Below are 17,027 nucleotides of genomic sequence, written 5' to 3'. Positions count from 1 at the left end.
TTATTCATGCATATTATAAATACAACTTATATCAAGAAATACATCACAATATATTATTTTAGATTAAGCTTACCAGCTGTATTTTAACCTCCACCAGCTGCATGCATTAATGTGACGAACACATTATCGCGTCAATAATCATAATCCAACAATCTAGCTTTTTATTCTGAAATGGGCCGTTTTGCATCACGAGAATATACTTCTACTCTCGGTACTTGAAAGTAGTGGAGTGATGTCATCGCTCTCACTCTCTGAGTGTGTTATAATCAAAAACTTTGTTTACAAAGCTGCACGGGCACATGCACACGCACATGCACACGCACGCCGCTACAGACGGGAGGAGAGCAGGCCGCCGATGTGTGTGCATTGCTAATGGCAAGATGGCGCCCGCTCTCCTCCCGGAGGCGGAATAGTCTCGCGGCGGTCGGGGAGTGAGGTCGAAGGAGTGAGGCGAAAGGAGTGAGGCGAAGGAGTGATGCGAAGGAGTGAGGCGAAGGAGTGAGGCAAAGGTGTGAGGCAAAGGAGTGAGGCGAAGATGTGAGGCAAAGGAGTGAGACGAAAGGAGTGAGGCGATGGAGTGAGGCGAAAGGAGTGAGGCGAAGGAGTGAGACGAAAGGAGTGAGACGAAAGGAGTGAGGCGAAAGGAGTGAGGCGAAAGGAGTGAGGCGAAAGGAGTGAGACGAAAGGAGTGAGGCGAAAGGAGTGAGGCGCTAGGAGAGAGGCGAAAGGAGTGATGCGAAGGAGCCTCGAGGCTTTCCTCATACAGGAAGTAGACGTGGATGCAAAAAAAACATGCAGAAACCCAAAAGGAAAAGTTACACTTTATTAAAAAATAAATCTAACATTGAAGTCCAGCAAGCAGACACTAGAGGCTGCTGCAGTGATGCAGTTAAAAACCAGTGAGCAGAACAGATGATGTTATAAAATCAGACAGAACCAGCTTCGATCTGTTTAGGTAATAAAAGTTTGAAAAAAATAATAAAAAATAAACATCAATCTCTGCACGTGGTCCAAGCTAATTGTACTTGTATGGAAACGATGACACTGAATGTGAGCGTCTGCGCTTTTGATCTTGACATTGTGTCGGAGTGAGACGTCTGTTTCCTATCTGTCGAGAGAGAGAGAGAGAGAGAGAGAGAGAGAGAGAGAGAGAGAGAGAGGGAGAGGGGTTAACGTGCCAACGTCTCTTCCTCCGTTAAACCGATCATCTTCCTCCGTGAATATACCGACTCGTCCGTGATGGAGGAGAGAGAAGACAGAGGAGGAGGAGGAGGAGGAGGAGGAGGAGGAGGATACCACCGGGCAGCCAAGCGGCTCCGGACCGAAGAGGAGGCCGGCGGAGAGGAGCCGGAGGACTCCGCGGGAGAGGAGGCAGCGGGGAGCGGCGGCACCGAGGGCAGGAGCCGAGGGACCAAGGTATACTTCAATATAAATAATTTAGTAGTTTGTAATAAGTTTCCCCTAATTTACATTTTAATAAACATCTCGGTAAGAACACACAAACAAAAAAAACACAATTATTTCCTCTGCACTATTCACAAGAATAAAGCCCTGACAGTAAAGAGTCAGGAGAAACATGTCCCTAAACTTCATATATATATATATATATAATTATTATTATGGTCTGTTTGACTCTAAATAGATAACAATTTACTAGATGAACATCACGCTGTATTGAAGAAGACTTGAAACTAGAGATTGAGACCAAAAACTCATGTTTACAATGTTTACTGAGGGAATACATCAAGAGAAGTAGAGTCATTTATATAGACTTCTATACAACCAGAGGAGTCTCCCCCTGGTGGTCAGGGGAGAGAATGCAGCTTTAACACATGAAGCATAGACTTCTATACAACCAGAGGAGTCGCCCCCTGGTGGTCAGGGGAGAGAATGCAGCTTTAACACATGAAGCATAGACTTCTAAACAACCAGAGGAGTCGCCCCCTGGTGGTCAGTAGAGAGAATGCAGTTTTAACACATGAAGCTTAGACTTCTATACAACCAGAGGAGTCGCCCCCTGGTGGTCAGGAGAGAGAATGTGAGTTTAAGACACTTCCTCATTGGCTTCACTTTTCAGACTATTATACGTCTCCTTTCATACAGCCTGTGTGTTCTGTATTGTTGTGTAATCAACTCAAATGATCTGACATCAACACAGTGTTTGTTTACCAACAGCTCCTCAGCACAGTCGTCCTGTAGCTCATGTTTTTTTTTTGGTTTTCTATCGTTCACGTCCACGTAATCTGCGTCCTCTGGCGCTCTGATCCTCTGCTCGGTGGGGACATCACGAGTAAATACGGTAAATACACGACGAGGTAAACGCCGAGAGAACTATAATAACATCCACGTCTAATTAAAGATAGAATTAAAAGGAACTAACCACTGCTCTCCTGGGCGAAGAGGTTTTTCCTGGTCCTGTTGGAGTCCCGAGAAACTTTAACAGGCTTTTAAACGTCCCACGTGGAACGGAGGGTGCTTGGTTCTTTCGGAGAAGGTGATTTGTTTAGGTCTGATACATATATTTAGTTTGTGGTCCTTCGGCGGCTTTCTAAGAGGTTTGATCTATCCAACGATCTCCTGCAGGAGGTTTCTGTAAGGATGTAGGCGTTTCTAGAGGTACCTTTGGAGGCTCTGAGGCCGTTCAGAGGGTTTAAAGTATAGACGAGTAAATGTCCTCCAGGGAGTCCCAATGGAAGGTTTAAGAAGTCCTCTCGAAGTTCTGTTTTTTCGGGACGCCGAGTGATGGATACACGTGCAAACGCATTGTTGGGTAAATGTGAATCTGTCTGCATGTGTGTGTGTGTGTGTGTGTGTGTGTGTGTGTGTGTGTGTGTTTTTAATCTCGACACGCTGGCGGATGTGAGAGAGTTTATTGAAGTCGGATCAAACAGCCCCGCTGCCTCCTCAACACATGAGTCAACAACGCTCAGCAGACAGAGAGCATCATGGGAGAAACGGACTGACAGACAGACTGACAAGACGACCAGTTTTTAACAGTTTGAATTATTCAAATCTTGCGGCTCCCGTTTTTTTTTTTAAATTAGCTCTCAAAAAGGGACAGAACGAGATTAAACATGTGAGGTTAAATGAAGTCAAAGTACGCTCCCCGTCTTCCTCGAACCGCACGGTTTCATTTCACCTTCCTGGTGTTTTTTTTTGTGCACTTCCTGTAAGCAGCGACCGAATCACCTGCCGGGTGGATTAATATTCAGCCGACATCAAAAGCACCTTTTGACCTCGTGTTCTTTGTGGTTTTGATGCGAGAGCGTGAAGAGGTGTCAAACTGACCCGAGAACCGAGTCCTTCGGGAAACATTAACGTGGAAATGAAAACCGAATGGGTTTCTCTTCTTTATTCGGGCGGCTGGAATCCATCCATCCATCCATTGGTTTGTTACTTCAGGATGAACAAACAATAAACAATTGCAGGTAATGCCAATTGACGCGACACCGCCTGTACCGATACCCGTCTACGTTCTTTAAAAGCCTTCATTGGACAGAATCCCTCAGTTTCCTAACAAGGCTTTTTAACGTGAAACCATTTGAAGGAACCTGGCCGTCGCCATCCTGTAAATGGAAGTGACCATCGAGTCGAATGTTCTCTTAATGGACCACAATTTACTAAATGAACACCACGCTGTAAGAAGACTGACAATGACTACGCTTACACGCAGCAAACATTCAGGTTTTTTTGCCCTCATTCCCGATTAATGGAAAGGAATATTCCACTAATATCCCTGTTTGCATGCAGCCGTGCATATTCAGATTAACGTAAAGCGACCCCGTCCTCATCACCGGGGCCAGCGAATCACACGTCGCCGCCATTCTCCTCCGTGTTTTAACAGTTTTAACAGCCTCCATCTTTCTTTCCACTCTTCTTGTAAACTTTTCCTGTTGCTGCAGTCTGATTGGACCGAGTTGTCTTCAAAGAACGTCTTTTCAACGTCTTTTTAACATCTTTTCAACATCTTTTCAATGTCTTGAGCGTCCTTTGAGCGTCTTTTCAACATCTTTTGAGCGTCTTTTCAACATCTTTTCAACATCTTTTGAGCGTCTTTTGAACATCACAGAGTCGAGTTTGTTTACAGGAGCTGCACAAACCGTCAGATCTCCTCCTGTCCACTCTCTCTCTCTCTCTCTCTCTCTCTCTAGGGTTTATAAATGATGCATCAGGCGGCCTCCACAGCCTCATTAAGGGCTCGTTACCTCGAGGAGGAGGTCATGGTGAAGGTGGAGTGGGAGGAGGAGGAGATGGTGAAGGGGGGGGAGGAGGTGATGATGGTGAAGGAGGAGGAGGTGGTGATGGTGGTGAACGAATAGGAGGAGGAGGTGATGGTGATGGTGAAGAGGGAGGAAGAGGAGGAGGAGGAGGTCATGGTGAAGGTGGAGAGGGAGGAGGAGGAGGTGATGATGGTGAAGGAGGAGGAGGAGGAGATGGTGATGATGGTGAAGGAGGAGGAGGAGGTGATGATGGTGAAGGAATAGGAAGAGGAGGAGGAGGTGATGATGGTGAAGGAATAGGACGAGGAGGAGGAGGACGTCATGGTGAAGGTGGAGAGGGAGGAGGAGGAGATGGTGATGATGGTGAAGAAGGAGGACGAGGAAGAGGAGGAGGAGGAGGAGGAGGAGGTCATGGTGAAGGTGGAGAGGGAGGAGGAGGAGATGGTGATGATGGTGAAGGAGGAGGAGGAGGAGTTGATGGTGAAGGAGGAGGAGGAGGTGATGATGGTGAAGGAGGAGGAGGAGGAGGAGGGGAAAGTACGAGGTGACCGCCACGAACACACCACCACCACCACCATCAACAACAACAACAACAACAACAACAACACTTCGGTCTCTGTCTCGTTGACTCGTGAGTGTACGTCTGCAGCACCTTTTCTTCCCCCGTCGACCAACTTGCCTCCCCGCTTGGCGTTGCCGTGGCGACCGGGCCCGGCGTGGGTGCAGCGGAGCGCGGCGCCCCGTCTGAACAGACCTCAGTTCTCAGAAGGGTCCGAGGTTGACGCTCCGCCGCGTGGTCGACTCCCCAGAGGAGCTGTTGTTCTTATAGCACGTGTTTAAAGACGCTCCTTTTACAGTATATAATATAATATGTGAGGTGCATAAACATTTATATCTGTGCATTCAAAAATACATTTAGAAGAAAGGAAAAGGAAAAAGACATGCGTGTACAAAAAAAGGTTAATTATAAACATAATATTGATACATTAACTAAAGAACATATTGAATAAATGAATTGAATTGTACAAAATAATGGAAAAAACTAATATTTTTATAAGAAATATTTTATTTAATTTGATAGAAATGTAATGATTTAGAATCTAGAATTTAAAGAATATAAGGTACATGCACACGTGTATTAATATGCATATTAGGAGTGAACAAATTAGAAATAAACAGGCGTGGGAGCAGTTGAATTGCATTCAATGACCTCGTTGGCCCGACCATAAGACGACCCCGATGGTACGAGCTAAACCCAGTTGTCATGGTTGAAAAACACACAAATTATTCATCATCTGGTAAAAAAAAACAAAAAGAACTTCCATTTGAAAGTGAGAAATTTAATTTATTTCTGGAGATTCCTTTCACCCAAAGTTTACCGTGAGGACATCTACAACCAGGGAGGTCACCGACCCCAAACGGCGCCCGACCGCAGCGCGTTTCCGGCAGCGCGTTGGGGTCGGGCTGCAAGAGCTGCAGCGCTTCCTGCCAGCGTGTTTTCTTATCACATCTCTGTCGGCGTGAGAAGAGTTTCTCACTGCGAACCGATTTTATTTCTCACAAATATTCTCACCTTCATGTAGTAAAAGTGTCCGTAGTAAAAGTATACAAATATTCTCACCTTCATGTAGTAAAAGTGTCAGTAGTAAAAGTACACACGTATTCTCAGCCTCATGCAGTAAAAGTATACACGTATTCTCAGCCTCATGTAGTAAAGGTATCAGTAGTAAAAGTACACAAGCATTCTCAGCCTCATGTAGTAAAAGTACACACGTATTCTCAGCCTCATGCAGTAAAAGTACACACGTATTCTCAGCCTCATGTAGTAAAGGTATCAGTAGTAAAAGTACACACGTATTCTCAGCCTCATGCAGTAAAAGTACACAAGCATTCTCAGCCTCATGCAGTAAAAGTACACACGTATTCTCAGCCTCATGTAGTAAAAGTACACACGTATTCTCAGCCTCATGTAGTAAAAGTACACACGTATTCTCAGCCTCATGCAGTAAAAGTACACACGTATTCTCAGCCTCATGTAGTAAAAGTACACACGTATTCTCAGCCTCATGTAGTAAAGGTATCAGTAGTAAAAGTACACACGTATTCTCAGCCTCATGTAGTAAAGGTATCAGTAGTAAAAGTACACACGTATTCTCAGCCTCATGTAGTAAAGGTATCAGTAGTAAAAGTACACACGTATTCTCAGCCTCATGTAGTAAAGGTATCAGTAGTAAAAGTACACACGTATTCTCAGCCTCATGTAGTAAAGGTATCAGTAGTAAAAGTACACACGTATTCTCAGCCTCATGCAGTAAAAGTACACAAGCATTCTCAGCCTCATGCAGTAAAAGTACACACGTATTCTCAGCCTCATGTAGTAAAAGTACACACGTATTCTCAGCCTCATGTAGTAAAAGTACACACGTATTCTCAGCCTCATGTAGTAAAAGTACACACGTATTCTCAGCCTCATGCAGTAAAAGTACACACGTATTCTCAGCCTCATGTAGTAAAAGTACACACGTATTCTCAGCCTCATGTAGTAAAGGTATCAGTAGTAAAAGTACACACGTATTCTCAGCCTCATGTAGTAAAGGTATCAGTAGTAAAAGTACACACGTATTCTCAGCCTCATGTAGTAAAGGTATCAGTAGTAAAAGTACACACGTATTCTCAGCCTCATGTAGTAAAGGTATCAGTAGTAAAAGTACACACGTATTCTCAGCCTCATGCAGTAAAAGTACACAAGCATTCTCAGCCTCATGCAGTAAAAGTACACACGTATTCTCAGCCTCATGTAGTAAAAGTACACACGTATTCTCAGCCTCATGTAGTAAAAGTACACACGTATTCTCAGCCTCATGTAGTAAAAGTACACACGTATTCTCAGCCTCATGCAGTAAAAGTACACACGTATTCTCAGCCTCATGTAGTAAAAGTACACACGTATTCTCAGCCTCATGTAGTAAAGGTATCAGTAGTAAAAGTACACACGTATTCTCAGCCTCATGTAGTAAAAGTACACACGTATTCTCAGCCTCATGCAGTAAAAGTACACACGTATTCTCAGCCTCATGTAGTAAAAGTACACACGTATTCTCAGCCTCATGTAGTAAAGGTATCAGTAGTAAAAGTACACACGTATTCTCAGCCTCATGTAGTAAAGGTATCAGTAGTAAAAGTACACACGTATTCTCAGCCTCATGTAGTAAAGGTATCAGTAGTAAAAGTACACACGTATTCTCAGCCTCATGTAGTAAAGGTATCAGAAGTAAAAGTACACACGTATTCTCAGCCTCATGTAGTAAAGGTATCAGCAGTAAAAGTACGTGAACAGTTCTGACCGGACCTCTTCTAGTTCATTGTCCCGTCCTCCCTCTGCAGGTTGCCGTGGACGACGCTCACCGCATCTCGCCGTCCCCGGTCGTCCACGTCCGAGGGCTGTGTGACGCCGTGGTGGAGGCCGATCTGGTGGAGGCGCTCGACAAGTTCGGCAACATCTGGTAACGAAATACTTACTCCATAAACGTCCATCTGCACGAAATACTTACTCCATAAACGTCCATCTGCACGAAATACTTAGTCCACAAACGTCCATCTGCAAGAAATACTTACTCCATAAACGTCCATCTGCAAGAAATACTTACTCCATAAACGTCCATCTGCACGAAATACTTAGTCCACAAACGTCCATCTGCAAGAAATACTTACTCCATAAACGTCCATCTGCACGAAATACTTAGTCCACAAACGTCCATCTGCAAGAAATACTTACTCCATAAACGTCCATCTGCACGAAATACTTAGTCCACAAACGTCCATCTGCAAGAAATACTTACTCCATAAACGTCCATCTGCACGAAATACTTAGTCCACAAACGTCCATCTGCACAAAATACTTACTCCATAAACGTCCATCTGCAAGAAATACTTAGTCCACAAACGTCCATCTGCACGAAATACTTACTCCATAAACGTCCATCTGCAAGAAATACTTAGTCCACAAACGTCCATCTGCAAGAAATACTTACTCCATAAACGTCCATCTGCACGAAATACTTAGTCCACAAACGTCCATCTGCAAGAAATACTTACTCCATAAACGTCCATCTGCAAGAAATACTTAGTCCACAAACGTCCATCTGCACGAAATACTTACTCCATAAACGTCCATCTGCAAGAAATACTTAGTCCACAAACGTCCATCTGCAAGAAATACTTAGTCCATAAACGTCCATCTCAAACTAACCTCAAACTAACCTCAAATTAACCTCAAATTAACCTCAATTGAACTTTAATTGAACCTCAAATTAACCTCAAATGAAACTCAAACTAACCTCAATTTAACCTCTTCATGACCTACACTGCAGCCATCCACCAGGGGGCGATCAACCAACCATTGCACTGGAATCGTACCAGCACCAGTTTGTCACATAGTTTGCAGTAATTTGATAAAAACATAACTTAATTTAGAAATTTCGGTCGAGATTGAAATTAATTTAAGCTTGTACTTTAATTTTAGTAAATCAGTAAGTCTGATTGTTGTTTTTTAACATCAAACCCCTCAAATGCAAAAACGTAATTATTATTTTTTTAACGTATTAATGGGAGTCTTGAAGACTGTCTCACCTTCTCGCCGTCGGCAGCTACGTGATGATGATGCCGTTCAAGCGCCAGGCCCTGGTGGAGTTCGACGGCGTGGAGAGCGCCGGGCGCTGCGTGTCGCGCGGGACCCGCGAGGCCGTGTGCGTTGCCGAGCAACGGGCCTTCTTCAACTTCTCCACCAGCCAGAGGATCACCAGGCCCACCAACGCCGACGACCCCGCCGGTGGGAACAAGGTGCTGCTGCTGTCCATCCAGAACCCGCTGTACCCCATCACCACCGTGAGTCCAGCAGAACCCCCCCAGCTGGGGGGTGTTTTTACGTCAGTTGGAATAAAAAAACCAGTAGGTCATTTAACTGGATGAACTGGAAAACTTCCTAATGTTCCACAAGCTCCAGCAGAACTTCACCATCCGACACAAACCTTTTATATTTATGCCAAAACATTTGATGTTTGAAAAGTAGAATCTGGTTATTCTCTGTGTGATTTCTGCCAGTCATCACTGTGCTCTCTCTCTCTCTCTCCCTCGCTCTCTCCCTCTTTCTCTCTCTCCCTCTCTCCTACCCCGCCCTCCCTACCCCCATCTCTCTCTCTTTCCCTCCCCTCTCTCCCTCCCTCCCCCACTCCCTCTCTCTCTTTCTCTCCCTCTCTCCCTCCCCCTCTCTCCCTCCTTCCCTCACTCTCTCCCTCTCTCCCCCACTCTCCCCCTCTCTCTCCTTCCCCCCTCCCCTCCCCCCTCTCCCTCCTTCCCCCACTCCGTCTCTCCCCCCTCTCTCTCTTTCTGTCCCTCCCCCTCTCGTTCTCCCCCACTCTACCCCTCTCTCCCTCCCTCCCCCACTCCCTCTCCCTCTTTCCCCTCCCCCCTCTCCCCTTCCCCCCCCCCCCCCCCCCCCCCCCCCCCCCTCCCTCTCTCTCAGGATGTTCTCTACACCGTCTGTAACCCCGTCGTTAACGTCCAGCGCATCGTCATCTTCAAGCGCAATGGCATCCAGGCCATGGTGGAATATCCTGACCGTGTGTGTGTGTGTGTGTGTGTGTGTGTGTGTGTGTTTAAAAGTGCTTAAAGTATTTTCCACAGTCCTCAGATATCCACAGTGTATACATACAAAATCAGTTTTAGAATACACTTAAAGTACCAAAAAGTAAAAGTCCTCATTATGAAGAATGGACAATTTCAGGATCACAACATATTCTATATTATTGTATTATAATAATTATTTAATTATGTTGCTGCTGGTAAAGGTGGACCTCATTTTTAATTACTTTATAATCTGCTTGGTAGTTTCATCTATAATATTACACAATCACTTATTAGTTGATATTGTTATTATTATTATTGTTATTATTATTATATGTTGTGTTATTAATCAGTATCTGCAAAGGAACTCAGAACTAATCTTGTCAAATAAATGTAGTGGAGTAGAAGTAGAAGTAAGTAAAGTACACGTAGCTCGTTTCCTCTCCTCTGATTGGCTGGTTGCCGCATGGTCTTGTTTCCTCTCCTCTGATTGGCTGGTTGCCGCTTGGCCTTGTCTCCTCTCCTCTGATTGGCTGCTCCTCCTTAACGAGCTCGTTAACGTTCAAGTCCGTGGAGGACGCTCAGAGGGCCAAGCTGGCTCTGAACGGAGCCGACATCTACGCCGGCTGCTGCACGCTCAAGATCGAGTACGCTCGGGTAAAACGCACACACGTACGCACACGCACGCGCACAGCGCTCTCGACAAACACACCCTCAACTCTCGAGCCCACGCGCACACACACACGCACACACACACCCACCCAGAGGTGCTGTGCTCTGTCGCCCCCTGCAGCCCAACAGACTGAACGTCGTCCGCAATGACAACAGCAGCTGGGATTACACCAAGCCCTTCCTCCTGCAGCGAGGTAGGACAACACGCACGCGCACGTGCATACACACACACACACACACACATATATATATATATATATATATATATATATATATATATATATATAAATAATTTATGTGGAATGTGGAATGTCAACGTCTCATCAGTGAAGGTGTCCCTCAGGGCTCCATACTGGGCCCCATTCTCTTTGGCCGTTTCCACCTCTTCAGAAAGCTCTCTGTCAAATGTGTTAATTGTGATTTTTGGCTATGCAAAATAAATCTAATTAAATGAGTAGAACCCGCTCTGCATGAAGATATGAACGGCTCGTTCTAGTTTTCAGGTTATTATTCAATTAAAAAAATATTATATTCCAATTATAGTCTTGTTTGAATGTAAATAACAAATAAAGGTCTTTTCGTGTTACAGTTTTGCACAATGTGTAAAATACAGTGTTTTTTTTGTCTTCTTGCATTTAGTTGAAAAAGAGTAATATTAAAATTGTAAATCTGCCCCTTTTAAAAGAAGGAAGTAATAATAATGATTACACACAACGAGTTCTGGCCCGCTCTAACCTCTAAACCGTTACCAGAGCCCGCCGCAACGTGATTGGTCGATACCACTTAGAAACTACAAACTGCAACAAAAAAATGTGAATGCAAAATCTTTCTGCATTCACGTTCAAGAGCCCGAGCATTCAATCTGATTGAACCACCACGAAGGTGAGACTAACCTTCCCATCAGTCATTCAGGAAGTGCTCACGCTTCATATTCTTCTCTAAATAACCGCACGGTGAGGGAGGGGGGGGGGTTCACTGAGCTCTGCCCGGAGACTCGAAGGTCGACCTGCAGCCTGAAGGTGGTTTTGGTGAAGCTGCTGATGCTGCAGAGGAAATGGATTCTCATCAAGAGAGGAAGCGCTCGCTAACCTACGTGGGTCAGACTCTGCTCACCCCGACCGTGACACTTCAGTGTGTGTGTGTGTGTGTGTGTGTGTGTGTGTGTGTGTGAGACACTGTACTACTAGCAACAACCTTTTTGTGAGCTCTTATCTGGCTAAGATGTCTGTGTTTGTGTGCGTTGCAGAGAGGGGAACGGGGAGGCAACGGCAGGCCATACTGGGAGAACATCCATCCAACGGTTATGGTACTGTCTCTCTCTCTCTCTCTCTCTCTCTCTCATCCCTGTGCTGCTAATCCCAGAGCATCGTGTGTCTCCGCAGGCTCGCACTGCCCCCTGCTGCCTCTGCCCGCAAACAGCAGGTACAGGAGACGCAGCAAGGAGGCGCAGGACATGATCTCCTACCCGCCGCTCCACCCTAAGACCTCCCACTCTTCCTCCTCCTACTCGTCCTTCCTTGGCCACTCCCCCTCCAGCTCCGTCGCCATGGCGAGCGGCCTCCATCCAGCCAAGATGAACTGCAGCTGCATCTTCAACCTCTTCTGTCTCTACGGCAACGTGGAGAAGGTGAGCGCTCGGTCCTTCTCGTGACCCTCAGACCTCGAGGTGTCGCGGTTCTGCCACCCGTCAGTCGTCCGGATTGAGCGATCCCTCTAAAGACCCCCGATTGGTTGTGTTTTTTCGCAGGTGAAATTCATGAAGAGCGTTGCCGGCACGGCGTTGGTGGAGATGGGGGACGAGTACGCCGTGGACCGAGCTGTGACTCACCTCCACGGCGTCAAGGTGTTTGGCAAAAAACTCAACGTGTGGTGAGCCATCTCGATATACCTGCAGACCAAAATGACATGACACGGCTGTGGGTAGAACATTAATATCACATACCAGAGAACCGACATCATCTGCATTTATTTCCACACAAGGTTGGAAATAAATTCGGAAAAGAAAAATACACAAGAACTCATCAGGGAATATTGTAATTTGGTTAAAATGCACAAGACTTCTTTGGGAACACAAGGGTCAGTTTGCTTCCATCTTGTTTTTAAAGCATAAAAACCTGAATTTGATTCCTTTAGTCTGAACATTTACTTGACGTCTAAGCACGAACATCCAGACTCCTTCCTCCCATCCTTCTGTGTTTACGTGGCTTTGTGTATCATCCCTTCCTCCACCTATCCCCCCTCCCAGTGTGTCCAAGCAGCAGGCGGTGATTCCCAGTCAGGTGTTTGAGCTGGCCGACGGCAGCAGCAGCTACCAGGACTTCAGCCTGACCAGGAACAATCGCTTCAGCGGCGCGCAGAGCAGCAGGAACATCATCCAGCCGCCCGCCGCCGTGCTGCACTTCTACAACGCCCCGCCCACCCTGAGCCAGCACCAGCTGCACGAGGTGAGGAGGTCACGCCTCAAACGTCGGAGAGCTTTCTGAAGAGGTGGTAACGGCCAAAGAGAATGGGGCCCAGTATGGAGCCCTGAGGGACACCTTCACTGATAAGACGTTGAATACATTCCACATAAATTATTTATATATATATATATATATATATATATATCAGTGAAGGTGTCCCTCAGGGCTCCATACTGGGCCCCATTCTCTTTGGCCGTTTCCACCTCTTCAAAAAAAGCTCTCTATATGTAAAAAATGCTGGGCTATTTGTGACAGTTTTGCATATTATGTAGCTCTCTCTGTGTGATCAAACCATTTAGTTTCACCTGTTTCTCGTCTCTGCAGCTCTGTACCGAACGCGACGTCCTCCCCTTCACCAAGTTCAAGCTCTTCGATGCCAAATGTGAGTTCTAACCAATCGCGAAGAGCTGAAGGAGAAATATGACTTAATACTTAATTGGATAGATTATGAAATAGATATTTCAACAGACACACACGTGTCTCACTTTTTCTTCTTCCTCACCCTCTTCCCAGCAGCCGGCTCCAAGACTCTGTCCGGTCTGCTGGAGTTTGACAGTAAAACTGAAGCTGTGGACGCTCTGACCGTCCTGAACCACCACCAGATCAGAATACCCAGTAGGTACCCGGCTGACACTCACTTGTGATGCAGGAGTGTACAGATGAAACATTGATGACCTTTTTTTTCTTCATATCTAATTAATTATCTGATTTAATTGATAATAATGTAGGATAGGAATATATAAGCATTTAATGCTTCGGCCATTTCTTTTTTTGTATATATTAGATTGTGGCTTTACTTATTGTATGTAATGATTTACTTAAATAAAACACACAATACAATACAAATACTTTAGTATGTTGAAAATCAGTATTAATAGCATGTTCACACCACCATTTAAGTTCAAAGGATAATGTAAAAACAGTTTTTTTAGAAAGTTCCTATTCAGCAGCCATCCCTCAAATTTCAGAAAATCCCAGTGTCCTTGAATGCACCAACAGGGAGAGTTTATAAGTGGCTGGTTGAGGTCTCTAGAGGCTGAGGAAAGGTGCTTCAATGATTCCTTTCTTATCTCCTTTAGCAATGGGCCATCCTATGTGAAAGGAAAGGAAATAATGACCCACAATTCCTTGCGGCAGGAACCTTTCAAAGCGACGCGTGCGCCATCCGGACGTTAATGACATTGATTTTACATTATGGATGAATTGAAAACGTCCTTCTTAGGAGGTTTGATTCTGTTCTCCTCAGGAATCCTTCCGTGAATTGTACAACAATTTCTATTTTAACTATTTAAAAAAACCATAAAACTCTCCTTTCTCTTTCACATCGGACGGTCTCATGGATTCTCTTTCTCATCTGTCCTTGACCTCACAATGTTTTCCATCGAGGTCAACGAGTGATGGCTGCAGTACTGCTGCCGGCCACAGGCGGTGACGTCATCGAACACCAACAGCTGATAAACACCACTAGATGTCATGCTTCACACTGATCTGATTAAAAACAACAACAACGAATAGAGACAACCTCTGTGCTGGGATGAAGGCTCATCACCACATGATGTTTGCCTGTAAAATAGATTTATTATGTTTTATTATATCTGACTAAAAAAAACCTTCACATCCACAGTGAACAGTGTTCATTTATAGATTGCATCCATATGTTTATATATACCTGCTGTCCCTCTCTGACCTGCAGACACCTCCAACCCCTTCACCCTGAAACTCTGCTTCTCCACCTCCTCCCACCTGTGAGCCAGAAACAAGATGGCCGCCGCGGTCGCCAGGGTCCTCCGGGACGACCGGGGGAAGTTTTATTCTTTTCAGAAGGAGAAAATTATGGCAGAAAACATTTTTAATGGATGGATTTTATTTGTGTGGTTCTCGTTTATTTGAGCATTGAGATGGAGACGAGGCCTTTTTAGTGGAGAAAAAGCACCTTAATGACAGCGAACTAAACGAGTTCACGGTCCTTGGAGGATGCCAGCGATGCACAGACTTCTCTTCCACCCAATCACACGTGAGAAATCAAATCAATAACTGGCTTCATCCTCCACAAAAGGCCCTCGCATTGAAGATATCAGCAGTCAACATAGTCCCATGTGAAACAGCTTTTTAGAGGAGTGGTGTGGTTGTTGGCCGAACTGAGGGAGGAATCACTAAGAAGTGTAAACCAATCAGATATCATGTGACAATCCTAAAATATCTTTTATTTTTATTTTTAACAAGTCATTTTTAATATGGTTTGAGCGGTTTAGGATTTAGATTTATTTAACTTCATTGAGTTAAAAGTTATTTTATTAACATTAATGGTAAATCAGGGTTTGTAATGAGTTTTATTTCTGTGATTTTAATTGTTTTGAGCCACATTTTTTTATTTTAATTGTTTTAAATGTACTTTCTGTGTTTCCTGCACAGCTGCACTCCTGAGTGACTTATTAAGAAGAGGGGGTTGGTTATTGTTTGACTGAGCAGCTGGTCAATAGTGTTTAAATATATGTATATTGTTTATTAATTGAACGTTTACAGAATAATCACATTTTAAGGCGAAAGTCCTTTTTTTTTAAAAATTGTGTTTGTGTACTTACTGAATGAATTATATTTTCACGTGATTCAGCTGTCTGATGACCAGACAGTCACAAGTTATTAATACGGTCGTATTTCCTTCTGCTGCACGCAAGTTTGCAAAATAACAACAATTAAAACACGTCTTTGCCACGAAAGCATTTCGTGTGAATGTCTCACGCGACACAACAGACTTAGTGTCGCCATTTAGAATAACAATAACTTCATCAGACTTTGAGCTCGACGCATAATAATAATAATAATATTGACTAAAGTGTTAACATGCTACCGCTTGTGTTAGGATGCTAATATTAGCATGTTAGCTAGATCAACCACATAACTCGTTTTCTTCTGCAATGAATGCCGATCACATTCATTTATGTCATTTTTCAACACTTTGAGCAGCACAAACTAAAAATGTATTTACCTCCATTTTATTTGGGCGGAGGCTTTGTTTGTTTGTGAGTGTGTGAGTGTGTGTGTAATTGTTGGTCAACTGCCATCTTTAAAAACATATCTTAAAGGAATACTTCGCCCACAAATGTACCATTCGTACATCATTACATCAATTACTCAGTTACTTTAGAGTTCTTGAAGACCACTTAAATAAAAAAACGTTGTGATGAATCAAGCTAATGAGAATCCGCGTTTAACGAAAGTAAAACTCTGTGCAAAACAATTAAAGTTACCGCGTAGTGAGTAATTGATATACAAATGGACATTTTGTGGTTGAAGTGTCCCTTTAATGCACTTGATGGTGGTTCATGAATGTATTGTTATTTTGATTGACACGTCACCTGTGAAGCTAACGGACCGACTGACTCCGTTTATGACTGTGAACTTTGTTTGTCGCTCTCTGTTCATTAAATGTGCGTTAGAGTTTTGCTGTTTATGTTATCTGTGAATGTCTCACCTCCAGTTGTCTCACCTCCAGTTGTCTCACCTCCACCTGTCTCCCCTCCAGCTGTCTCACCTCCAGCTGTCCCACTTGTGTTTCCAGATGTTCAATAGTTACCGTATTTTTTGATAATTCAACCCCGTTATAGTAATTCTCAAAACTCCAAGATGTTTGATAATGTCAAGAAGTTATATATATAAAAGAAAAAGAAAGAAAAAAAAAATATATATATATATACAGTATATATTTATATATATACTGTATGTATATATATATATATTATTTTTTGTATTTATATATATATATATATATATATATATACACATATATATAGAAAAGCATATATATATATATATATACATGATAGTTCAATAGTATGTGATGAGGACCTGCTCCCTAAGCACAATGATTCTTAGTTTCACTAATTTACACTAATGAAAACATAGCTATGAATATCATTTTTTATTTCTGCCAATAGATGCCCCTAAATTAACACACTGGCCCTTTAAATTTCAAACCTTTTATTTTGGCTTTATGGCGACGAAGAAATCCAAAAATATATGCAACTGTCCACATGGCGCTTTGAACTAAATG

General features: G+C 43.9%; 1 protein-coding gene across 2 annotated transcripts; it reads left to right on the top strand.

Annotated features, from left to right (window-relative positions):
• The first annotated feature begins 1,173 nt into the window (after nt 1-1,173).
• On the top strand, nt 1,174-16,390 carry LOC117751239 (heterogeneous nuclear ribonucleoprotein L-like). 2 transcript variants are annotated; one of them, XM_034562981.1, is made up of 13 exons: nt 1,174-1,416; nt 7,605-7,723; nt 8,867-9,104; nt 9,742-9,827; nt 10,403-10,499; nt 10,636-10,708; nt 11,761-11,820; nt 11,897-12,141; nt 12,262-12,383; nt 12,760-12,958; nt 13,301-13,358; nt 13,493-13,591; nt 14,670-16,390. In XM_034562981.1, the coding sequence occupies exons 1-13, from the start codon at nt 1,240-1,242 to the stop codon at nt 14,723-14,725; spliced, it is 1,629 nt and encodes a 542-aa protein (XP_034418872.1). In that variant the 5' UTR covers nt 1,174-1,239; the 3' UTR covers nt 14,726-16,390. The 2 variants fall into 2 exon arrangements, with proteins under 2 accessions (XP_034418872.1, XP_034418958.1); XM_034563067.1 differs by lacking the exon at nt 1,174-1,416 and adding an exon at nt 4,822-4,851 and having other exon boundaries at nt 13,490-13,591.
• Nucleotides 16,391-17,027: the final 637 nt, after the last annotated feature.

Source organism: Cyclopterus lumpus, chromosome 1 (genome assembly GCF_009769545.1).
Source record: "Cyclopterus lumpus isolate fCycLum1 chromosome 1, fCycLum1.pri, whole genome shotgun sequence".
Taxonomy (NCBI): Eukaryota; Metazoa; Chordata; class Actinopteri; order Perciformes; family Cyclopteridae; genus Cyclopterus; species Cyclopterus lumpus.
Note: the sequence above shows the minus strand (reverse complement) of the source record. Positions and strands in the feature narration are given on the sequence as shown.